Source organism: Lissotriton vulgaris, chromosome 8 (genome assembly GCF_964263255.1).
Source record: "Lissotriton vulgaris chromosome 8, aLisVul1.2, whole genome shotgun sequence".
NCBI classification, from domain to species: domain Eukaryota; kingdom Metazoa; phylum Chordata; class Amphibia; order Caudata; family Salamandridae; genus Lissotriton; species Lissotriton vulgaris.
The window spans coordinates 47,348,566-47,374,985 of NC_141696.1; the positions used below are offsets into that span (position 1 = coordinate 47,348,566).

A 26,420-nucleotide genomic window follows, 5' to 3' on the forward strand; every position below is an offset into this window, starting at 1 on the left:
TCTCGGGATGGTAAATTACTGTGGCCGCTTCATAAGGGACTTAGCCAACCTGACCCTCCCTCTGCGCGAATTAACCAAAGACTCCACCCCATGGAACTGGGGACCTGAGCAGGAAAGGGCATTTCAAGACATTAAGAGCGCACTTTCCAGCAACACCACATTGGCATTCTTTGACCCAAGACACTCCACCCTCATTGCAGTAGATGCCGGACCGGCGGGACTGGGGGCCGTTCTGATGCAGAGAGCTCGAGATGAGGTAGACTGGGCCCCTGTTGCTTTTGCCAGCCGGTCCCTTACGGACACAGAACAAAGATATTCCCAAATCGAGAAGGAGGCCATCGCAATACATTGGGGATGTCGGCACTTCCACTTGTACGTATATGGCAAGCCTTTCACAGTAGTGACGGACCACAAGCCGCTGCTGGCTCTGTTTTCAGGCACCTCCTCCAAGCCACCCCCTAGAATTGAAAAGTGGATCTTGCAACTGCAAGAATATAACTGCGCCATCGAGTACCAGCCAGGGGCAAGGAATCCGGCGGACTACCTATCACGACACCCTAGGCCGGCAACCCCGGAGGAGATGGATGAGGCAGAAGAGACGGAGGCCTATGTACAGTGGGTCGTGGCCAGATCATGCCCGCGCCCCATATCCTTAGAAGAGGTCGTGAACATCACGGCTCAGGATGCCTGCATACAGCGGGCCAAGGAGCTGCTCCGAACGGCCAACTGGCAGAAAGCCAAGGAGAGCTGGAAAGTACTCACACGAGAGTCCCAGAAAATCATGGACAGTCTGTACCACGTGAGGGCGGAACTAAATGAAGACGCGGCGGGGTGCCTTCTGCGAGGGCATCGCCTGGTAATCCCGACGGCTTTGACAGGACGAGTGGTTCAACTGGCACACGTAGGGCACCAGGGGATAGTCAAGACGAAGGCCCGGCTGCGGACAAAGGTATGGTTCGCGCTCATGGATGACATGGTGGAGAGCGTGGTGCGAACGTGCACGGCCTGTCAAGTCACGGGCGACAGCCCCCGTGAGGCCCCCATCATTGTGGAACCCAGGCCACGAGGTCCCTGGGAGAGAGTCAGCATGGATTTTGGTAGCCTTCCGGATGGAAGACACACGCTGGTAATGATAGACGACCACTCAAAATATCCTGAGGTCGAAATTGTCACCAGCACCAGTGCAGACTGTGTTATCCCCAATATAGAAAAAATCATTGCCACTCATGGAGCCATGAGGGAGCTCAGAACAGACAATGGACCGCCATTCCAGGGTCAAGACTTTGCTGAATATCTCTCGTCTCTGGGAACGCGTCACAGGCGCATCACACCAAGGTGGCCTCAAGCCAACGGGGAGGCCGAGAGATTCATGAGGACCTTGAACAAGGTCATCCGCATTGCGCATGACAAGGGGCAGTCAGTGGAAATGGCCATTTTCACGTTCCTCCGAAGTTACCGTCAGACCCCGCACTCCACAACTGGGGTAGCTCCCGCACATCTCCTCCTAGGAAGGGTAATAACTGACTCCATTCCCCATCACCCCCAGTGGGCACCGGCAATGATAGATGAACATACAGTGGAGAAGAAAAGAAATTCTGCATGTGACAAGATCAGTAAGAAACGCCGGGCTGTGGCCCCCCACTTCAAAAGAGGCGATCTGGTGCTCATCAGGAATCGTGCAACTGGTGGCAAGTTCAAACTCAATTACGAAAAAAGCCCATGGCGAGTCATTGGGGTAAAAGGCACCCGCATCACAGCCACTCGAGGACGAGACAGGGTGAATCGCAATGTGTCTCATTTCAAACTGTATCATCCTTCAAGCAGCGAGCCAAGGCGCCAGCAAGGCGGCGAACAAACCGAAACTGCAACTATATTGCCGACTGGTGAATCAACATCTCGGCACGAGGTCAGGCCAAGTAACGAGCATCAGGTTTCTAGAGAAGAAGTGGGAGGTGACGCGGAGGCCCTGGATGAGGCCCCAGATCCAGAGGGGGCCGACAGAGAGGCGCCAAGACACGAAGTGGAGGTTGGAACGGAACTGATGACTCATCGGGGGTCCCAACGCCAGCTACGTGACAATCCCACCCCCTCCGGCTGGCTGAGAGATTATTTTACGTAAGACTGTTCCCATTTACATATATGCACGTAATGTTTGAACTGAATGCACTGGCATCTGAAGGACGCTGAAGGCCTCGGTCCTAATGTTCCTGAGTGAGAAAAGTTATGGTTGAACTATGTTTTAATGTTTGCAGTCGTTTTGGTTTTTCCTTATTTTAGGAGGAATGTTATGTTCCTGAGGGTCCGCCCCGATGTCCCGAGGGCTGGATGTGTTGGTCATGTGACCGCCCTATAATAAAAAGAGGTCGAGCACGTGCGAGGGCGTTCAGAGAGAGACGCGCCGACCGAGCAAGCAAACTTATTCCCAGTGTCCGGCTGAGTTTATTCTAGGGCCACGTGTCAGGCCTAGTCAGGATTAGATGCCCCTGAGTGTAGGTCCCAGAACGATCTCCCTAGGGTCATCCTGTCCCCATCACCCGACACAACAGCAGTCATGCGGGGGCCAGCTGCCGCCCGCCAAGGTTTGTGCTGCACTTTTAGGCTGCGCAGGCTCTCAAGTGAGTACATCTACCGAGGCTGCCAGATGGACTGTAGTTGGTGCCTGTAGCCTGTAAGGATCATGCTGCGTGACTCGGGCCCAGGTGCGGCTGCCGGAGAACATTTTGCCTGCATGCAGCCTCTCATAACGCTGGGCCCGACAATTCTCCTTTGATCGCTGTGCCAGAAGTACCCAGGTAATTTGATTGTCTTTTATTTATTTTTTTAATCACTGTAGTGTGCCCGTTACAGCTCTCATTGCTGGCTGTCTACTCCGATTTGATTGGATACAGTACACCGGACAAGGCCCTGCATCAGTGCCCGGTGGCCTTTTATTCCGGTTCTGACCGGGACTCCAGGCAGAAAGGACCACGTCAGGATAATATCGGGAAGTGGTGGTGGTGGTGGGGGAGGGACCCATGCCATCCGGATCCTGCCTGTCCAAATTGAATCTCGGGTGACGCAGGACAGAGCTCCTTTATGTTGCCCAGTGCAGGAAAAAGTCAGTTTGCAGCCGCAAAGTGCATGATGTGCACTACACAATTGCAGCAGATATTAAAGCACTGGCAGCACAGCAGCAGGTCGCAGCTCCTCACCCTGAACTGCACAGTGGGGAAGCCTATGCCCTGGAGGGAAGAGGGGGGAAGAGGTTGTGTCTGTCCTGGCCACAGTGAGAGAATCTATAGATAATATGGAGCTGGACCTGCGGGCCGCCACGGAGCTTCAATGAAGCCTAAACTGGACACAAGCTTTTCGTCAGCGCATGCAGGGTGCAGCTGAGGCCATGGCGATTTCCCCCTGAGATGAGGTTGCAGCTATCTCTTTAGTTTACGTTCTGCCACCAGTGCAGTCCGATCTCCAGATGGCGGGTCAGGTCACAGTGTGTTTGGTGTTTCTTTTTTGTCTGTTTGTGGCCTTGTCAGGCTGAACTGCTGATTTTTCTGAAGAAAGTAAAATCCTTAGGTAAGCTTAAATGAACAGAATCTGACATGCGCAATAGGTATATAACATATGAGAACAACCTGAAAACGTGTTTGTTATGGTGTACGTCATGATCTCCTACTGCTGACTTGATATGCTATGAAAATGTGCTTTTGGTGGCACTGTCGCGTTGCTGAAATGGGTGTCATTTCTGATATTTACGTTTCCCTCGTTTTCATTGCTTGATTTTACTCACAAAAAAGTGTCACTCATAGTCGTTGAAATGTCACTCATAATTTCCCTAAAATTATGAACACGTCACTCATAGCAATCTGAAACCTTGGCAGCTATGGAGAGGCAGCAGGCACAAACCAAATACTGCTGGCAGGTGCAAGCACAGGTAAGCTAACTCTTGGCAGAATTAAACATTTAGAAAGTTTCATAACTGGCGCCCATCTCTGCGCTGCGTGCAGCAACACGTCCTATTTATAATTTGCATCTTGTGTCTCGGCTGGCATTTCTGGACAAATTAAACATGGATTCGAGCCAGAACATACATTTACAATTTGCACAATCCTGCGTTATTAGCGGTGGTCGCACTTTATTTTGTCCACAGCTGCGGCAGTGAACTTTGCGGTGTTGGTGCCCCTGCGTCTGTCCATCCTGATCCACGGTGTCACAGCCTGTAAACAAAACTACTTCAGAGGGCAGGCCCCGCCCGGGACTCGGTAATTGGGCAGTCAGTCAGTGACTCTCTGCGACAGCCCTGTGCAGGCACTGACAGCAGGGTAAATGGTAACATTTGTAGCACTGAGTCTAAGAGCACAGAGTTAACTGTTTACTAACTGTGCTGCTGCTGGCCGCAAGTGAAGTCTGCTACCTGCGGCCCCGGGCACACACAGGTGTGTCTGAACGCCAGTGCCGCTAGCACCTGGCGTAGCGGGAAGCCAGTTTCAGCACTGTCAGCAGAGAGTGTGGTCGGTGCCAAAAATGCGTGACAATGCATTTCAGTGCGGTGTTGCAGGAACACCACACTGAAATGCGTTAGCGTCACGCTCAATGTGTGACACTTGGCAGGCCTGTAATTCTAAACTCTGCGACAGCCTGGAAGCCAGCTTCAATTTATTCGACCCTGTCCCGGTGGGTGGGGATCTTGAGGAATGGATTGATTCCCACCACCGACGCATGCCATCCGGGACAGGCGGGCCCAGGCAATGCCGGCTGCTGTTAAATTTAGTTGGTCAACTGCCTGCTAAGTGATGGGCTTCAAAGCAGCATGATGAGATCCTGCCTGGCGACTCGACCCATGACCTCAGGCCTACCTGTGGCTTACTCGAGTGAGGCAGGCATTCTGAGTCGCCGGCGAACCTGTGCAGAAGTATAGGAGCTGTCTAAGCTTCTCACGTGGGGGCACCTGCGCGCGGGATTCGATGCACAGCTGCAACAGGAAGTCATTGATCTTCAGGAGTCAGTAGGAGTGCCGATATGTTTTAAAGCAAATACTTGTGTGCAGTGCCATATGTATTTTTAAGACTACTTTTACAGCCTGCTGCATAACATGCACTGGTGCAAGTTCTGTTAGATAGCTCAGGCTTTTTAATGCCCACTCTCTCAAAAAGTATATATTTGAAATAAAACTGCCTACAGCCGAGTTGTGACCCCTAGGCTATGTGTACTTTAATCAAACTTTTCTCCTGAGGCTTATATGCACCCCCATGCTCTATTGTGTCTCAGTGTTAATTGCTTAGACTAGCAATGCAACAGCTTCAGCCTTAGGTTGTTAATAAAGGGCAGCACCGCACACCCTGCTGTTATCAGCAAATTGATTTTTATCAAATTGCTCAGTGTGTCTTTTTGACATAAATTACAGTCTGCAGAGGGGTTGTGAACTCAAAGTTGAGCGTGTACCCTTCCATTTCAGTGCTTTGCAGCCGTTTAACAATCTTCCAGCAGTTTCTTGTTGCTCAAATGGGTGTAATTTCGGATATTTATGTTTCCGTTGTTTTTATTGCTTGATTTTCCTAGCGAAAAAAGTGTCACTCATAGTTGTTGAAATGTCACTCATAGTTACGCTGACAGTATAAAAATGTCACACTTAGCAATCTGAAACCATGGCAGCTATGCTTCCTTTATGACCGGCCTGCTGTTGTTAGACGTACTTCTGGTGCCAGCTGCACCCCTCCACGTGCACAAACCATGAGCTGAACATTGCAAGCATTGCCCTGCAACTGCAGAAACGTAGACATGGCTGTCGGTTGTACAGTGGGGTGTCAGAGAACATTCCATAAAGTATAGAACCCAGCGAATGCTGGTGATTTCTAACTTGCAAAGACATACAGTTTTACAGATAAAATATAGCGCACAAACGATATGTGGAAATCTGGTGTCAATCAATCAAACAAACAGGATTTGCATAGCGCTACTTATCACCTGTGAGGTCATATAGGCACTGGGGGCGGTGCTGCTGATGAGGGAACGTTAATCGAATAACAATGTTTTTAGGCCCTTCCTGAAATCCTGCAGGGTGGCAGTCTGTGTGTTCTCCTTTGTACTGCCGGTCACAGGTGTATTTAACTGTGTAGCCTTGGACCGTGTCATGTATGTGCATGTAACTTGCATGATCGAGGTAACTATTAGTGGCAATACTATGTCTCTCTCGGTCCTTTTTCCCTAGTACCCTTCCGCCTCCTCATCAGGGGCGGCAATCTGAGGGATAGCCCTGGGCGCCACAAGCTCTAGCTACGCCCCTGCAGACACCAATATGTCATCTTGGTATATTTTGACCCCAAAGTACCAAATGGTGTCACCAGGTAATTCAAATCCTGTGATAAGCAGTGCAACCTGACCTGGTGGTATGCAGAGGCAAGATACAATTAGGAGAAATATCCCCCCAACTATCACACCTTTGTTCATTTCCCTGAGGTCAAAGCAAAACCTTGCATCTCCATTTGCCTTGCGATCCATGACACAGGAGCCAACCATTCTAATGCATCAATCTCCTCTATTATGCCATTAACTTTAATCAATCTAGTTCCTTATCCATGTCCTCTTTTACCATCAACGCCACATTCCTGACCTTACACACCTCTGGCACTGACTTGAGTTTGAGTTTTATGAGATGCGCATAATGCCAAGGTCTATTAAAATTCATGGGGGAACTCTTTCACAAAATTTTCAGCATTACCTGCAATGCCATCCTTTATCTCACTCACCTTATCAATGCCAACTTTTTTGAGACAAAAAAAATGAGATTCATAGAGATCTAATCCATTGTTCTTTGCTCACATGGGTTCGCATCCATTCTCATTATCAAATGTGAGGTTAGACTCAGACAAGGCTGAGTAGTTGAGTTGAACTTAACAGGATTCGCTTCAGGTACATCATAAAGATCCCAGCCAACCATCCAGGTTAAGTATCTCTTCAATACTTCACAAGGTTGCAACCTAAGCATCATCGGTGTGAAATTAATAACATTCTAACCCTGACATCATTCCTAGATACCACAACAAGGATCAGGTGAGACATAATTGAGAAAATGTTCTCTCACTAATATTGAAAGTAGATTTCATTCAGTTAGACAGAAGATAAGGTAGACAAAGGATCAGATGGGATACAATTGAAGAAATGTGCCCTTTACTCACCAGACTGTTTTTTCTTTCTGACCAAATAGTACAGGTGGTTGAAGATGATAAGGGGTGGTGGGGCAGAAGGTCGGTTGCTGTATTCTTTGATTAGCCTATGGCGCTGGAACTTCCAGATCTGATCGGTTTTGCCTTGCACTTCAGAGAAGGTATAGCTGAGAGCACAAGAATCAAATACAAAAAGTTAGATGGAGGCATACATTTTCCAAGTATCACAGCATAATCATGAATATATAAGAATGTATAAGAATCAAAACATACCAGAGACTAGAAAAAAAGAAAGTATAAGAGAAAGTATGAGTGCACTAGAAAGGAAAGGCAAATTATCAATAATCAAGAATGCAGATGGTAGCAAGAAAATAGGTAGCAGAAAATAAAAAAGAAGAATTGGAAAAGATGTAAGGAACACGTAAGCAAGATAGAAAACAGCTCAGAAATGCTGTCACTTACTTTGATTATGAGTACACTGCCCTAAACCAGAGTAAAGTAAAGGTGTGCACCAGAGTCAAATCTTGCCACAAGTGGTTCAAGGACAACTTTAAATAGGGTCGGGGAGGGTTGGCAATTCATGTGGAAATACAGACCATTACATTAGGCTGGATTTACTATTTTAAATAGATCTATATGAAGCTTTACAACCTGTTCAGGGAAAGAGTAGGGCCTGGTTCTGACTTTAGTAGGCAGAGATAAATGGATCAGTATGGAAGAGTGCTTTACTACCACCATACTGAGAGTCCTCTGCCATCCAAATTTAGAGATATCAAAATAATGGTATGCCCTTCAAACTTTTAACATATTTTTGTATTTTTAAAAGCAAAATCCTCCAGTGTTGTCTCCAATAGTGTGGGGGTAATTTGCAGTTTTCTTTTCCCCTACTACCACGTTTTACCAGGGTGAATCGCTTAATATGTCAGTTACGAAGACAAAGCAGTCTCTGTCGCTGACGTAGTTAAAGGTCCGCCCATCTGTAAATCAGGCAGGTGGACCTTCAGCTTGCTGGAGAGGGAACTAAGTCACCATTGTGATGCTGTACCTTCTCCGCCAAACTCTAAAGTAGCCCCTAAATCAAATATTCATATGGACTGACAATGGTAAGGGACCAGACAACAGAATAGAAAAAGCCTCCTCGATCCGCAACTCATCCAAGCAGAATACTAAATATTGATTACAATTTTACTTAAGGGAGGCGCATCGAGGATCTACTCGGTCCAATTGTTGCAGGCGATTGGCCTGCATTCACTGTTTGCGCCCCTTGGTGTTGCTTTGCTTAACTCTTGTTTTATGCCTGCTCTGGCCTAGTCTCCTGACTAGAACCTTTCTACTACAACTGAACTTGTTCTAGTCTCTGAGTGTTGCTCCAATCCATCATCCCCCCTTCTCTGAGCAGTTACCTGCTAGAGTGGACCGTACCGGCCTCCACAAGGCAGGCCATCTTCTGATTCTGAATGTGTTTGATCCACAAACAGAAGCAACATTCCTGGAACCCCAGCTCCTTTCTGAACTAACACCTCAGCACCAGGCCTTTCGGAAACTAATATGTGTGGCTTCAATTAAAAAACATTATCACAAACACTGGTTTTGAAACACAGTTATTCACTATTTTTACTCACTCTCAATGTGCATGATGTCACTTCGCGCTCCTAGAGGGTGAACAGTGACTGAACTATAAATCTACAGTCATGAATAGCTATTACTTTGAGCCAGAGGCATGAATGCCAAGATCTAAATCTGGTTATTCACTAAAGTTAGGTCACTAACAGCCTGATTCATGAAGCAAAATTGCGCTCGCAATAGCTGTGAAAATGCTATTGCAAGCGCAATTTTCTAAATTGGTATTCACCACGAAAATTGCGAAATCGCAAACACAGAATAGCGATATCGCAAAAAGATTCACAGAATGCCGGCAGTAGACCATTAGCGAATCGGAATTTGCGAGAAACCATGGATTCTGCGAAAAAAATAGCGATTTCTCAATACAATCTCAATCGGTAATCATGAAAAATCGCAAATAGCGAAAAACCCCAAAATCGCTGTTTGCTAGGCGCAATTTAAGGACAACCCAAAGCAGGTGGTAACCATCAAAGCCATTGTAAAAAAAAATTGAAAATCCGTTGCCCAGTCAGTAACAGGTGCAGGCCTGACCAAGCACACTTAAGGAGATGCTGCATCAGCATAAGGAGTGTCAGAATGCCAGGACTCTACATGGTGGTCAGGCAGCGAAGGCTACAGCGAGCAGCACGGAGGAGACGCAGAATCCAGGACAGGATATTCCGCCAGCGGGTCACCCTGCTGGGCCAAACCAGAGAGCAAATATACGCAAAGTATCCCCTGAATGGGCCAATGATCATCAAGCTAATTCAGGACCTTGACCCCCTGATGCAGCACCCAACAAGGCGGACCAATGCCGTGCCCACACATGTCCAGGTATTGTGTAGCCTGCACCTCCTGACCTCCTGGAGCTTCCAGGGGATAGTTGCGGCTGCTGAGGGGATATCCCAGCCCACCATGTCCCGCTGCCTAGGGAGTTTCCTTGACGCAATGCTGACCCAGTTACACCACCACATCAAATTTCCCACCAGCCAACAGGATTTGGATGAGACCAAACATCAATTCTACAATGTTGCGCATTTCCCACATGTGATAGGATGCATTGACTGTACCCACATCCACATCTGCCCACCAGCTGCAACGGAGTACATGTACCGCAATCGCAAGTCCTACCACTCCCTCAACATCCAGATGGTCTGCAATGCTAAGACATACATCACGGACATAGTGGCACAGTACCCGGGGAGTACACATGACTCATTCATATTCCGGCACTGCGGCCTCCACACACGACTAGCCAGGGGAGACTTTGGTGAAGGACACCTACTTGGTAAGTACACTTTGCCCACAATGTTACACTGTGATGAAGTAGCTGCGCTGCACAGGCACTCACCCCCTGCTCCTCTCATTCAGGTGACAGTGGCTACGCCCTCCGTGAATACCTCCTCACCCCATACCTCAACCCTGCTACACCACAGCAGCAGCGTTACAATGTAGCACACATACGCACAAGGAATTGCATTGAGAGGACATTTGGGCTACTGAAGAGCAGATTCCGCATACTGCACAAGACTGGTGGGGCCATGTACTACAGTCCTGATGTGTGCTGCCGCATTGTGGCTGTGTGTGCAATACTACACAACATTGCTACCAAGCGCCGGATACCTGTAAAGATCTCTGGCAGTGAGTCGGAAGGGGACGACCGGCCACCTGCACATGTGCGTCATGCACGCGGGTAGAACCCAGCTGAAGGACACAGACGCCGCAACCACATCACAATGAACAGTTTCTAGTGCACCCACTCCCCTCACCCAACAAATCACAATTGCATGCCATTGGAAATAATGACAAGAGGCCGATGTATGATGCAAGAATAAATATTATTGTTGAAGGCACAATAATAATGTTATGTTTCTATTCTTTAAATGCAAGCAGTATTGCGCCATACTGCTCCAAACAAAACACAGGACATGCTTGTATCATCAGCATGTCCCAGCCAATGTACATGAAACTCAAGTGCGCCTCCGGGGGCGCAGCACCCAATCGCCTCTCTGGCTCTTCCTCTGGGACGGCACGTGACCCTGCAGTGGGCCTGGTGCTGCGGCGTCACACGGCAACCTGTGAGGTAGACAGGCTGCTGACACTGGAGGTGCCCTCACTGGTGTCGTCCCCCCCGACATTGCCTGGCCCAGTAGGATGGAGTGCCAGTATTGCAGTGGTGACCTGCTCCAACACTCGTGCCACATCCTCGCAGCATTGGACCATCTGCTGCTGCTGCGCCAGGGACCGTTGTGAGAGCTGGGAGGTGGCATTCCCAGTTACATAGTTTGAGCGGGTGTAGTCTTGACAGCCGCGTAAGTAGCTGCTGGTGGCGGCGGCGGGCGGTGTTGCGCTGCGATATGAGCGCAGCAGTGTTGGCCTCCATGGCTGTCGTCATGCGCTCTATCCTGTCGGCCACATTTGCCACATTGCTGCCAATGTTGTGGAGCTGCAGTTGGATCGCCCCTTGCCGTCGTGCCTGCAGTTGGTGGATGCGAAGCATCCGGCGCTCTATGCTCAGGCCTGGCATGCGCACAGCCATCCCCCTCCTGCCGCTGCGTGCTGTGTTCTGCTGGCGAGCCCTGCCATGCCTGCTGTGCTGGCTGGCCACAGTGGGTGTGCGCACTGTCACCGCAGTAGCTGCACCAGATGTAGAGGGTCCAGCTGGTGGTGGAGTAGTGGTTGTCGTAGGTGCAGCGCCTGATGGTGCTGGCGCAGATGGTGTTGCCCTGGCTACGGGGATGGGTGCAGCGCCTGATGGTGCTGGCACAGATGGTGTTGCCCTGGCTGCGGGGATGGGTGCAGTGCCTGATGGTGCTGGCGCAGATGGTGTTGCCCTGGCTGCGGGGATAGGTGCTGCGCCTGATGGTGCAGGATGTGTCGCTGTTGGCACCTCCTCTGCATCCTCTGGTGCCTTGTCAATGAGCAGCCTGTCGCTGCTGTTGTCAGCGCCACCCGTGAGGCATGTATCTGTCACACGTGCAGTTGCTACATGCATGCTGGATGACATTCCGTGACTGCCTGTGGCATTGCGTACTTTGGGACATGTCTGGCTGCATTGGGGTTCTTGAACATTGTGGGCAGACTACATGTCCCACAATGCTTTTGAGCATGACCTAATGTGCATGGATTGCATGACTTGGGATGATTATGGGAGGCTATAGGGTCATGGCCATTGTTAGGGGACAGGGTCGCAGTCGCATGCAGGCCAGGACTGGCCGTTGCCGGCACCGGGCAATCCCCCGGTGGGCCGCAGGGGTGGGGGCCGGTTTGGGGCCCCTGGGGGCATAGCTGCAAAAACGGCCCTGTAACAAAATCGTCCGAAAACCAGCCCTGGCAAAGAGCGCGGCCGGCCCCCCCTCCCCTCGGGTGGAGGGGGGGGGGCGGCCGAGCACTTTGCCAGGGCCGGTTTTGGTTCCCAGTCCGGCCCTGGCCGCATGCCACTTACCTTGGCTGTCTTGGGTGGGTCGGGATGAGTCCAGATTGATGACCCCTATGCACGCCTCTGGCTCAAGAGTGTCCTCCACGCGGTCCTCCAAGGGGGTGTTGGGAGGGACTGTAGGATGTCCGCCTCCAGTAGCCAGGGTCTCGCCCAGCCTCTCTGCCACCCTCTCCTTGGCACGACCTCGGAGGTCGTACCACCTCTTCTTCAGCTCCTCCAGCAACCTGTGTGCCACGCCCACAGAGTTGACTTTTGCGGCTATCTGAGGTACCAGGTTTTTATGGACCCGGCGGTGCCAGGGAGAACCCCCAAAGACCTCGAGTCCTTCCTGTTTCGGACCACAGAAACACTGAGTCTTCTAGGTGATGTCAAAGATCGTATTTATTGGCTGCAACCAGTAACAGGTATCCTAGAAGTACAACAGCATGTATGTTCTCAGGAGACTGCTCGTTTTTACAGAACCAGCCTTCTCTTTTTATACGAAATAATAAGCTTCAGGCAAGAATTCCTTGTTTTACAGTTGATCATACAAATATTTCTACTACAAAGAGAAAACAGAGTCATGATGACAAGCCCACATTTCAGTTTGTCCAGTTCATGATAGATTACCCTGCAAGGCCCAGAACTTCCATCAGATATCAACGGACCCCTAATAAAATCGGGCACCTCCTCCTCGTAAAACAGATCATAAAGAAGAAACAGGGACAGGTGTGTGTGAGATTAGCCATAGCTTGTGTGTGAAAAACAGTTTATGACATGTTGCGCCTTGATACTAATCTCATTCGGCCACTGGGAGAGGAACTGCCCGAACAGGTTTGGCTTGAGGCAGTGGAGTCAGCTCGCCCAGGTCACAGAGAAGTCAGCAAAGGTGTACGTGTCCTTTCAGATCGAATTCGGCCTTAGTCATTTGACTATGTAAGGGCAATCACAAAATGGATGCTGCTCGCAAAATGGAACCTGAGGGTTCAAGACGAAAACTACGATATCAGGGTGATTTCATCACTCGATCATGACGCAAATGCTTAGGTATAGCATCCCAATCATTACCAGTCTGCCAATACCAAAATCGTCATGATATGATGATATTTCTGACACGAGTGTAGAGCTTCGGTACCACACAATAGCAGGGTCCAGAATTTTCAGTACCACAGACCCTCCTTTTGCCCTTATATAGGCAATAACTCATGCTAATCTGAGTCCAGGTCTGTATTCATAAAGTCATTGAGATGTCCTATTACTTAGTTCGTCTCTTGATACAGGTTTCCTTACACATGATGTAGCACAGAGGCCACATATTGTTGGAGCACACTGCACACACAGACAGAACAGGTAAAGGATGGCTAAGACCATCCCAATGACTATCAGAATCTTCCATCCCCAGGCAGATATCAGTTCCCAGAACCACTCCATCAAGGACCAGTCTCCTTCATCCACGTGAATGGATCTAGAGATCTTATGCAGTTTGGAGATGGCCTGGTATACTGTCGGAGCGTTATCGGGGATAAAAATATAGCAACTTGATTGGATCACTTTACATACCCCACCACGGTCTGCAAGTATGACATCTAACGCAACCCTGTTCTGAAGAGTCATAAGGCAATCCGACAGGAGCTCAGCCGTCAAATTACTAAGGGCACCTGCAGTCTCAACTACAGTGGATTCAACCACCCTTGTCAATTGCCTTATGTTCCTGCTGTTCACCATAGGCCTCCAAAACGGCAGAAAACCCTTTGCAAAATCTCCGAATTCCTGTTCCGCAGTGTCGTCTTCACTCACAATACCCCTAACTGTCCTTGTCCTATGGTAATCTGCCGCGGCTGTGTAGGTGGGTGGCAACAGGAACGAGATCAAACATGTGCACGAAAAGTCAGGGGGCAGCCATGTATATGCTCTATCATGCCAGATGAAATATGTACCATTAGCTGCTAAGAATGAGGGGAGGTCTGAGACGAGAGGACAAATGTTTTGGTACAGACACTCTTCCCTAACTGAGCTCTGGGGTTTTTGCCATTTCCCTGCAGACATAGGTGACCCTGATGGGGTACTATCCAAATTGGGGAGGATTTCTTTGCTCGCTGGTTCTCACTCAAAGCAATTCCATATTTTGTTATATTCCATCTAACGTAAGCTTGCAACTCATCCCTAGGAATCGATCTGTATGAGTCAATTGTTCTGCTCATATTTGCAATTCCTACTACTAACGCTTTGCTGCTTAAATTCCTTCCCGTGGAACGTGGGGGATATGGTTTGATGGCAAACATGAACACTGTTTTGAAATGCCCATAAGGAACCATAGTAGCTAAATGGCAAGACGAAATATGGGATACCTTTATCTGTCGTGTGTGGCATAAGTCCACATACCCAACAATTTGTCGTGTTCATTACAAACTGGTGTTGGTGTAAGAGCTGAACGAATGAGTTATTTATAAATTCCAGTCTCCTAGAGGATTCATGTTCGGGCAGGGGGTGAAAAGAGTGTGAGGAAACAGTAGGAGGAGGTATGGGCTGTGTAGTGGGTGCAAATGAAACTTGAAAGGTGTATAAAACATATCCTGTTAAAAACTTCATCATACCAAGCAGCATAAAAATACAACATATCAACGATCTCTTCTTCGACATTAAGGTACACATTTTATCTTTAAAGTTCATTCGTTTGGCAGGTCTCTCCATCTCGGAAAACTCCATCCTCTCTAATTTGCTGCCCGCGGTGGTAGGTTGTTTCTGCTGAAGAGTGCTTCTGTCAGTCCAGGGTAACTCCCTTGAACCAACCAGAACTGTCGACCTAACCGTCTCCAGCTGCACTCCAAAGACTGTGGCAACCGCGACCCTAGCAGCAAAACCGGATAGCGGTTCGAAAAAACAAAAATGAGCAAGTTTCCTGGATGAGAGCGCTGCACAATAAAAAGTAAAAAGAAATGTATTTGTCCATAGTCATAGGTCTCGGCCTTAAATTATAACGGCTTCTACCAGGTGCTGTCTGGTCTTGAAATAAGAGTTCAGGCTCTGTAGTGTTCGATCGAATTGACGGAGGCACAGCTTCTTGCAAAATGTTGTCGCTCTCCTTTTCAGAAGTTGTTCCTTTTATACGTGCATCACTAAAAGGTAGGAAACGAGGCACGCTCTCAGCTTCAGAGTCACCAATTCCCTCCTGGACCCACCGGTCGTACGGAAGAGGCAGTGGGACCCTCTTACAATGATTGCCGTGCACCCAATGCATCTTTCCTTCTACTCGGACGGCAGATCTTGTCGAGAGAAGAACTAGATGAGGGCCGGTCCACCGGGGCTGGTCATTCTTTGTCTGCTGGAAATTTTTAACCAGCACGTAGGATCCAGGATCGATAGGATGCCCTGGAGCTTCAGAGGCCTGAGGTAAAGTGTCGTGAACCTGTTGGTGTAAAACACGCAATTTAGCCGTCAATTCATACAGATAATCAAGCAGTACAGGGCGTTCTATTTCGCTAAACCTAGTGGGCCTTGGCACTCCCCATATGTTGGACGGGCAGCCGAACACAATCTCGTGTGGTCTAAGTCCCACTCTAGAGTGAACAGTCGTTCTTGTTGATAGGAGTGCCGAGGGCAGGGCGTCAGGCCATTTAAGACCCGTGCTCGCTTGAATCTTGGCCAGTTTCAGTTTTAGCGTGCCATTATAGCACTACTAATCCAGCTGATTGGGGGTGATTTGCAGCGTGGAACTTCTGTTGTATGCCTAGCCCCTCACACACTTTCTTCATCACTCGACCCACAAATTCACTCCCATTATCACTCCAAACCATTCTAGGCATTCCAAATCTAGGGAAGAATTCTTTGACAAGGGCTTTAGCTGTGGATAAGGCAGTGTTGTCCTTAAGGGATATGCCTCCACCCACCTGGAAAAGGCACAAACAACAACGAGTACGTATTTTAAATTGTTGCACCTTTCCATGCGGATGAAGTCTAGCTGCAAAACCTCGAACGGATACGTTGGAGGCGCAAAATGACCAGCTGGAGTTGGGGTTCCCCTACCAGGGTTGTATTTCAGGCACACCATACAATTCTTGACCACATTCTCCGCACACTTAGGGATCCCAGCGTTTTGCCATACTGGAGCTAGCAACTTACAGATCCCTTTCACGCTGATGTGAGCCATTCCATGAGCCATTGTCACCACAGCAAGCACATACGCATCGGGTAACAACCATCTCTGATGCTCTGACAATTCAATCCAACAACCATTCGCATCCAATTTACCCTTACTTTCTCTCCATTCATTCAACTCTTTCTCCGTGGCTTCTGCTTGAATGGACTTCACGCTCTCAATCGTATCTTCACACATACCAACGTCACCAATCCATCTCGCAGGGCCTGAAACATACATTCGACCCATTACATTCCTCGCAGTTTCTTTCGCAACTTCATCCGCAAACGCATTTCCACGACCAACATCATCCGTCACCTTTTTGTGTGCACTGCATTTCACAATCGCAACTTGTAGCGGCAAGGTCAGTGGCTCGAGAAGCTCATTCACCAACTGACCATGCTGAATCTTAGCACCATGCGACGTCAGGAACCCACGTTCTTTCCAGAATCGTCCAAAACTGTGAGCCACACCAAACGCGTATTGGCTGTCCGTGTACACATTCACTCGTTTTCCTTTCACCAAAACACACGCTCTTGTAAGTGCAATCAACTCTGCTGCTTGCGCTGAATTGTGGGGGATACGTGCAGCTTCAACAATTGTATGCAAAGTTGTCACAGCATATGCTGCAGTCGTATCACCATCCGGCAACTTGAAACACGAACCATCAACCCACAAAGTACCATCACATTCTGGAAGAGGGGTGTCCCTAAGATCTATTCTCCCTTTTGTCTCTTTCTTCTGTCCTAAGACAGCAGTCATGTTCTTCGACCTCATCTGTCTCTACTGAAATGGGCAATAACGTGGCTGGGTTTAGCGTATCGCACCTTTTTATGTGTACATAACTCGCTAACAGTGTCAGCTCATAACTTGACAATCGAGCACTAGTTAAGTGCTCTGTCCTTGTTCTGTTTAGCAAAATGTCTACTGCATGTGGGACCATGACAATCAACATATTATTCATTACTAACCCAGCAGACTGTCGAATAGAAACAGCTGCTGCCGCAGTGGCTCTTAAACAACTTGGCAATGCCTTAGCTACCGGATCTAAAGTCGCTGAAAAATACGCGCATGGACGCTGTTTGTCCCCAAAAAACTGTGTCAGAACTGATAATGCACAACCTTCTTTCTCATGGACATACAATGTAAAAGGCTTACTGTAGTTGGGGGTACCCAACACAGGAGCCGAACACAATGCATCACGTAATTCGGAAAAACTTTTCTGACACTCTTCAGACCACGGAATGGGTTTCGGTGTATCCTCACAAGTTAATGCCACCAAAGGTTTGGCCAACAAGGAAAAATTTGGTATCCATTGCCTGCAATATGATGTAAAGCCCAGGAAAGCACGCACTTCTCTCTGTGTCCTTGGGACACTCAATTTTGCAATTGCCTGAATTCTTTCTGGGGTCAGTTTCCTTCCCTCCTTCGATAAGAGGTGACCTAAGTAGGTCACTTCTTGTCGACAATATTGCAACTTTGAAAGAGAGACTTTGTGGTGCAAATCACACAGATGACGCAACAACGACAATGTGGCTTCTTTACAAATGTCCTCAGTATCAGCCGCTATCAGCAAATCGTCGACGTACTGAATAAGGGTAGCGCCATCAGGTAAAACGATCGTGTCAAGCTGTGATTTTAGAGCCTGACTGAATATTGATGGACTTTCACAGTAGCCCTGAGGAGCGTGTTTGAAGCGGAAACTTCGGCCTCCTAAATTGAAGCCAAAAATATCTCTGCTCTCCTCGGCAATCGGGATGCTGAAGAAAGCATTCTTCAAGTCAATCCCTGAGAACCAAGTGGCTGAAGCTGGAATCATAGTCAAAAAGGCAGTGATATCTGGGACAACGGGAAACTGTGGCACAACTATTTTATTTACCTCCCCGAGATCAATCACAAACCTGTAAACATGTGGCTGGGAAGGATCAGTACGCTTTAAAACCGGCAGAACAGGGCTATTATAAATGTTGCCTGTTGTCTCTTCAATGACATCTTTCTCAATCAGATCATAAATGATTGCTAACAACGCCTTTTCGCCTTCGCTTGAGATCTTATATTGGGGAATACGTGGCATTCTAACATTGGCTTTCAATGTTATAACATATGGCGCTATCATTAGAGCCAGTAGCCCAAAGTATATCTGGAAGAGAAAACAATTCTGTTGAAAGCTTTTCCCTTGACAGGTACATTGGAGAAACCACTTTCTTACCCAGTGTAAGTTGTACTCCCGAAGGAGAACAGTACAGATTCAATCCCAACATGTTTTCACCACAGCCTGTTGTAAGAATTAGGGGTGCTTCTAATTCACATGGCCCAACAGAAAGGGACATAGGACTAGAGATCGGGTTCTTAACCGGGGCGCCAAGAAAAACCTACTGAGACGTTCATTTCACGAGACAAAGGTGCGCCAGGGAGTTTTGAGAGAATAATAGAACTCTTTGTAGCACCAGTATCCAACAGAAAGGCTCTGACACACCTGATGTAATTACCTCAACATAAGGCCCACTCTGATCTACTGGAACTAAAACAACTCCCTCTCTTTGTCCATGGCTATCCTAGCAATCATTACCTTCCATATTCTCGTTTTCTGCATAGTAGTCATCAGCATAGTACTAAGCTGTCCTAGAAAACACGTTATTCTGTTGGTCAAAACTATTCATAGAATTCTGAGGCGGGAACGAACGAGCGTTCTGGGGGAAGTTTCCACGTCCCCTACCTCTAGGAGCTTGTTGAACGCCTCGACCTCTCGCACCAGAAGCACCATTCGTACGCTGTAACAAAACCGGACAACTACTCTTGAAATGACCCTCTTCTTTACAATACGCACACAGATAAACGGTAAACTGGTAAACGTTGCTGAGAAGACTCGTTTCTTTGCGAGTTCCTTGAATATTGCTGAGGTTGCTGATAGTCGCGCTGAGTATTATTACGAGGTGGATAAGCTTGCTGTAGAAGGACTTTAATTTTCAACTCCTTACTCTTTTTATCCGCTTTCTCTAACTCATCCTTACGCCTATTCTCATAGTACTGGGCTGTGGCTAAAATCTGTGCTGACGTGGAAACAGCCCAAGCACTCTCAGAATCCTTCAACTTATTACATAATTCGGGAAGCAAATTATGTACAAATTTGTCGACAAACAATCTTTGGCCACCTTCAGTGGCCATATCCTGACCACTATGATCTACAAAAGTATCTTCAAACCGCGTGAAAAAGTCAGACACAGTCTCATCTTTCTTCTGTTTGCACGCAGACAACTTGTCCCAATTCACACGCAATTCGGGCATTAAAGTCTTCATATATGCAATAATCCTACCAGGGAGTTCTGCTACCAAGGGCTCGGGCTTAGCATCACCAACTTGTCTAGCATCAGCAGCAGCAATATTAACCCATGTGACGCCTAATTCTTGATCATGATCTGCATGACAAATCTTTCCCCATAAAGGCTGTGGAACAACGTTTCCAAACAACATATCTAGATCGGCTAAATTCATGATGCAGGAGCTTGCAGTCTGTGATAACTCCTTATAATACCCTGCAGGATTTTTACGGGGGTCTGGCAATGTCTGTTTGAGAGCCAAAACCTCAGATCTCTTCCAGGGAACATGTACCCACACACGCTGAAAATGCGGCGGAATGGCTGGATTAGCATTTGCGTCACCTTCCCTCCAAACTGGGGGAACCTCTCTCATGGGATATTGTCGCTCCTTTTTCCTACCTGGCGTGTCATGCTCAGGTAGGGATCGAGAATTGCTCCCCTTACTCCTATAAGACAATAATGTCGCAACCGCTTGTTCAACATCGGCGCCCACAATCATGCCCTCCGAGAACTTGAACCGCACACAGTATAATTCAGGCATGTCGTGTTCCGGATCATTTCCCTCCAAATCTTCACAGAGAAATACACACATTTGTTCAAAAACGTATCTCTGTTTAGATGCTTCCCATTGACGGAAGACTTCCATGACGGACTGTACGTCATATCTTACAGTATTGACACCCCATTTACACGCTAAATCGTTCAGTACTTCTCTCTCTTGATAGTCAGGCAGTTGACTCCGCAACTGTCTTCGTTCTGTGTTAGGGGTCGTTTTAGGCGACCCAAAGAAAGGTGAGAAAAGAACAGTGACAGTGTTTGCCACTCTCTGTCGAACAGAAGGAGAAACTGACGGAAAGGCAGATACGCCAGAAAAGACAGGCTGATGTAAAGCAGAGGTGGGGGCAGTAGCAGAGGGAGTATTAGGATAAGCAGTTGGAGCAGTAGGCAAAGTCGTAGGAAAAACAGATGGGGTAGGTAGCAAAGGTGGCGGCCCTTGAGAGGGCTGCGCCGGAGGAGTAGGAACCAGCTGAAGGGGAGCTGATGCCTGTGGTAGAACCGGTGGTCCAACAATAGGAGGTTGTACAACCAAAGGTTGCTGTGGTGCTGTAGCACTTTGCGCATAAGGAGGTGGTGAACTCAGTAAATGAGACATTACAAGATCTTTATCAAGTTCTTCTTTTGATCCTTGTCCTTTACGCTGAAAAACTGGGTAGCATTTATCTACTGCTAACTTCCTACTTCTAAGCGTTTGTTCATTCTCTTGCTCTTCCTCATTATCCCTGAACGCAACGGCAGCTTGTACCATTGACATACCTCGTTAATTTTTCTTTGCTAATTTCATTTCTTTCTGTTTGGCTTCTTTGCGACATAGGCGAAAAGAGTCAAACATCGCCGGCCGAGCTTTCTTCTTACAAAGCTTAACCTCTAGATTATCCAAAATCTCTGTGTCAAAGCTACCATATTGTGGCCATTTTAAAACACCATCCTTTCTGGTGTATCGGATCCATACTTCGTTATATGTGATAGGGCCTACGCCATGCTTCACATAGAGCTCATATGTTGGAGTTCCAATCGGAGGAACCGGACACAAGTCCTCCACTCGGGAGTCCCTACTACAACCAAGACAAAACAAATTCCCAAGTCTGCTAAAACCAGGCACCTTCGCTCTCTAGTCTAGCTTCAAACTTCAAAGGATTATCGACTACGATAGTCTCGTGAATACACGAGTCCTTCGGCTTTGGCACTTGCAAGTTCCAAATCAAAGCAATCCCGAAGGATACCAAACTAAGAACCAAACTAAGGACTGGGAGATGCTCCTCTTATACTTAAATGAAGTATCGATGACGTCACCAGAAGACTTGTCTATCGTTTCGCTCTACGAATCATCAAGGGTCCAAAACATGGCGATAGTCAGGGCAGCAGTCCTTCGTAGCCGTCGGGACGCGGGGAACCTCGCAGCAAAGACTTTTGGACCACGTCGACATACAGGGGTAGCTGAAGTGGATGGCCTTCCTCCAGAATTTTCACACGAAGCTCCTCACGAACCTCTGGCTTGGACCGGTACCGCTGATACCGCCCCGAGTTGGGCGCCAACTGAGGTACCAGGTTTTTATGGACCCGGCGGTGCCAGGGAGAACACCCAAAGACCTCGAGTCCTTCCTGTTTCGGACCACAGAAACACAGAGTCTTCTAGGTGATGTCAAAGATCGTATTTATTGGCTGCAACCAGTAACAGGTATCCTTGAAGTACAACAGCATGTATGTTCTCAGGAGACTGCTCGTTTTTACAGAACCAGCCTTCTCTTTTTATACGAAATAATAAGCTTCAGGCAAGAAATCCTTGTTTTACAGTTGATCATACAAATATTTCTACTAGAAAGAGAAGGCAGAGTCATGATGACAAGCCCACATTTCAGTTTGTCCAGTTCATGATAGATTACCCGGCAAGGCCCAGAACTTCCATCAGATATCAACGGACGGCTAATAAAATCGGGCACCTCCTCCTCGTAAAACAGATCATAAAGAAGAAACAGGGACAGGTGTGTGTGAGATTAGCCATAGCTTGTGTGTGAAAAACAGTTTATGACATGTTGCGCCTTGATACTAATCTCATTCGGCCACTGGGAGAGGAACTGCCCGAACAGGTCTGGCTTGAGGCAGTGGAGTCAGCTCGCCCAGGTCAAAGAGGAGTCAGCAAAGGTGGACGTGTCCTTTCAGATCGAATTCGGCCTTAGTCATTTGACTATGTAAGGGCAATCACAAAATGGATGCTGCTCGCAAAATGGAACTTGAGGGTTCAAGACGGAAACTACGATTTCAGGGTGATTTCGTCACTCGATCATGACGCAAATGCTTAGGTATAGTATCCCAATCATTACCGGTCTGCCAATACCAAAATCGTCATGATACGATGATATTTCTGACACGAGTGTAGAGCTTCGGTACCACACAATAGTAGGGTCCAGAATTTTCAGTACCACATATCCCAAGCCAGAGTCAGCGTTTCTCCGCCTCAGGCACCCTCCTGGAGTCCTTTCCATCAATCAGGTGCTCCAACTTCTGCTCAGAGAATTTGAGCTTCCGCTTGCGCCCAGTGTCGCTGGGCCCTGGTGCTGCATCCTCTGCCATTGCTGCAGTCACAATAGAAAAGGATTTTCAAGTTTGGAGGTGTCCTGGAAGGAGCTCAGTGAGATTCAGCCTCGAGATCAGCCTCACTGTTCTGAATGGGGGTGGGAACTGGCTGCTTCCTGGTTGTGATGTCATCACTGTGCTCGAAATGCGACTTCTTGTTTTTCCAATCTCGCAATTTTGCGAGATCGCATTTAGCGATCTCGCAATTAGCGATATCGCTATTAGCGATATCGCAATTCCTACACGGATGTTGACGGAAATAGCGATTTTTCTGCGATTTTAGAAAATCGATAACGCTTTTTGCGGCCGCGTGCGAATCGCTTTATTTTCTTTTATTTGCCACTGACTAGATAACCAGGCAATACCTTGCCAAATGTGGGTCTGCAAATCTGATTAAAGAAAAAAATCCTGCAGGTCTGAATGTGGGAAGTGCTAATCACCACAGACCTGACTATCCAGGCAGTAATATTTCATGAACTTGTGCAGAGATGACCATGTTGCTGTCTAACAGATCTTCAGAAGAACGCCGAACCCTAATGCAGGGGTCGCAACTATCCTTCTGGTAGAGAGGTGCCCGCAAGCCCTCAGGGAGCTTTTTGTGGGCTAGGGCGTGGCAGAACTTAATACACAGGATGATCCATCGTGGGTTGGTTGTGCCCCAGAACTCTCTAGTGTGGTTAAGTTAGGACAACAATGCTCTTTTTGGGTGCAGGCAGTGGAGTCTCTCCTCTCCTTTGGGGAGATGAGGTGGAGCAAAGAAGAGAGGCAGGGTGATGTTGTGGCCTACATGGAAAGGAGTGACAGCATTTGTAAGGAAGGAGGAACGTGTCTGGAGCACTAGTTTGTCTAGGCAAAAGGTGGTATGAGGAGGGTGCGCTGAGAGCTCTTGTGGTTCACTGACCCTCCTGGTCAATGTTATGGACAATAAAAAGGAAGTTTTAATGGGCAGTAGCCTAAGAATACAACTGTGCAGAGGCTCTAATGGTGCACACATGAGAAAGGTAATGACCAGGTTGAGTTCCGACTGAGGCATGATCAGAGCCACTGGAATTAGGTGATTGGGAAGCTACAGAGACTTGCACATGATTATAGATTAGCCGAATTTGCCACATAATATATTCCATCATCCGATGCATAATCTGCATATTTTAACAAATATAAAATGTATTTCTAACTCAAAAAGTTCAAAAGTTACTAAAAACACAGCAACACGATGCCACACAGTGGGAGGCTGTTCGTAAACGTTCACTAGTTGCCTTTTGCTAAATGTGGGTGTTAAAATGAGGTGCAACCAATGCCCAGAGAGTGTTAACAAGTGTAACAAGCATTGGCAAAGCCAATATCTCCCAGCCTTCTGAGAGCTATTGGCGCTGTCAATGTCAATGTTTTTTAGCCATGTTGAATAGCAGTGCCATATACCAAACTTAAGCTCAGCCATCGATCCTTCGGAGGTTGGAGAATTGAGTACCTTTAATTAAAAGCAATAGGAATAACTGTTATTCAGCGCTCAGAAAAAGCAAAAATCAGTATTAAAGGCTACATTAATGGGCCCACGCTGATGAACTAAATAGTTTAATTTAACTTAATGCTGGTTCATCCAGCCGTGCCTCCCTTGAAGGAAGGATTCTACACAAGAATTTTGGAAGTTGTATGTTGTGATGTCTCTAAGTGCTCACATTCCCTGCCTGTGAGAAAAGCAGAGCCAATCTCATAACGGTACTGTGTTTTTGCACCGTTTCCCTCTGACAATCAAGAAATTCCGTCAGGCAGAGCAGCTAAACGACAGCCAAAGAAACCAGCAGCTAAGTGCAAAAAAATTTAATAAAAACATTAAGAGAATATCTGCACAATAAAAGCTATTCAACTCATTGAGCACTTTGTACATTCTGTTTACAACTACAAACAACACATGTGCTGCTCCTGTGCACATGAATGGTGGTGGATTTGCTTTAGAAGACATGCATTCAAATAGGTGCTGTTTAGCCATTGCTGGCCCTCCAGAGTCACACCCCCAGCTTGTGACATGGTAGTATGCCAGTATGGCAGTATCGTCCATATGGGGAACAGTGAAGCACTATAGGTTAATGGAGGTGCTCACTGTTTGTATGCATAGGCTCACAAGTGAAATAAATAAAGCAGTGTTTGCATGTGAGGGTGATCTGGCTGGGGTTAGGATGGGGTGGGTGGAAGGGGGAAGAGGGAACAAGAGATGGAGGATGGAGTGGTGTAAACATGAGCATTCGTGTGGAGTGCTGAAACACAAAGAAAAAAGTAGCTACTAAAATCGGAGCAGTGGATGGACACAAATGCTTGGTACATGTTCCGGGGAGGGCTAAACACAAGAAGAGGCATGACATATGAATGCCATGGATAAACGGGGGCAAAGCATATGAGAGCGATGTGATGGAGCGAGCAAATGGTAAGCCCAGTGGCCGGGCTGAAGCACACAGATTGAAAACAACATTTCTCTAGCCGAGACCTAAAAATTACAAAATAATGAAGCAATACTATCACAAAATGGGCAGCAGTATGCCACATAATTTTCCTTTTCTTGCCACATAATTTGCTCTACCCTGCTGCATCATTTGGCCCTCATCTGCCACATAATTCCAGTCACCATAAGTATGGTAAAGTACTTAAGTGGGAACATATGTTGAAGGCTATTAATGAACCTAGCCACAGCCGGTGACATAAGAAAGAAAACATTGGTCTGGCAACTGCAAAAACACCAAGAAGGCAGACCGGTAACCCTTAATGGTGCCCAAAGCAGAACTTGTGAGAGAGGTGCAGATAAAGGGTCGACATTTTGAGAAACACACCATGATACAAACTTTTCTCAATGGCAGATTAATACCATCTTTGTGGAGACATGCAATGCTACCAGAATAACATCAAAGATTTTGGTAGAAAGCTGTCAACTCTTGTCGATTATTCTCCATGCATGGGGGTGTAGGGCACGCAGGTTCAGGTGCCGGACTTCCCTGTTGCTGCGACATAAGATCCTCCCTAAGAGGCAGCCTTACCAGAGGTCTGATGGGCATGCTCAACAGCGTGAGACACCAGGCTGTCTGTGCTCAATCCAGAGGCACAAGAATGACTTGGGCCTGGTCATCCCTGATCTTCTTGAGAACTCTGGGCAGGAGTGGTATTAAAGGAGGACAGGAGGCCAGAGTTCCCTTAAAAACCAAAAGTATCTCTGAGCGAGAGCCACCTTGGAAACTCCAGTATGTTGAAGTGCCGATGCTGTGCATTCTGGGGGCATTTAAACAGATCTAACCAAGGCTTTCCCATTGCTGAAGGAGAAGTTGAACCACCTCAGGGTGGAGACGCCATTTTTTTTTGTTTATCAATTATTTTACTAGAAAAATTAAGAACTGACAAATAACAACACATACAGTGACATGCAAGTCCAGCTTATGCCCAAATAGAGATATAAACGTTGTTTATGATACATGCACCATGTAAAAAAACGTTATTATATTTTCAATCACATGAGCCACTATACTTCAATTACATAGTGTATTCAGATATACATTGTTTAATATATGGAGAGAGTATTGTATCAAATTCGCAATCCGTCCATCCCCATCCAGATCTTCATCACCCATTTCTTCATTAGTGTTGTCCATTCAGTATAGTTGTCTAGGCCATTACATCCTTCAATTCTATCC

At 47.4% G+C, this 26,420-nt stretch overlaps 1 protein-coding gene across 1 annotated transcript in view; it reads right to left on the minus strand.

The window, feature by feature from the left end:
- LOC147693352 (transient receptor potential cation channel subfamily M member 2-like) overlaps positions 1 to 26,420 on the minus strand; it is a 3,804,886-nt gene that overhangs the window by 1,425,169 nt on the left and 2,353,297 nt on the right. The window contains exon 22 of the mRNA XM_086935946.1: positions 7,158 to 7,312. Within this exon, the coding sequence (XP_086792072.1) occupies positions 7,158 to 7,312 (155 nt within the window). The remainder of the gene's footprint in view (positions 1 to 7,157; positions 7,313 to 26,420) is intronic.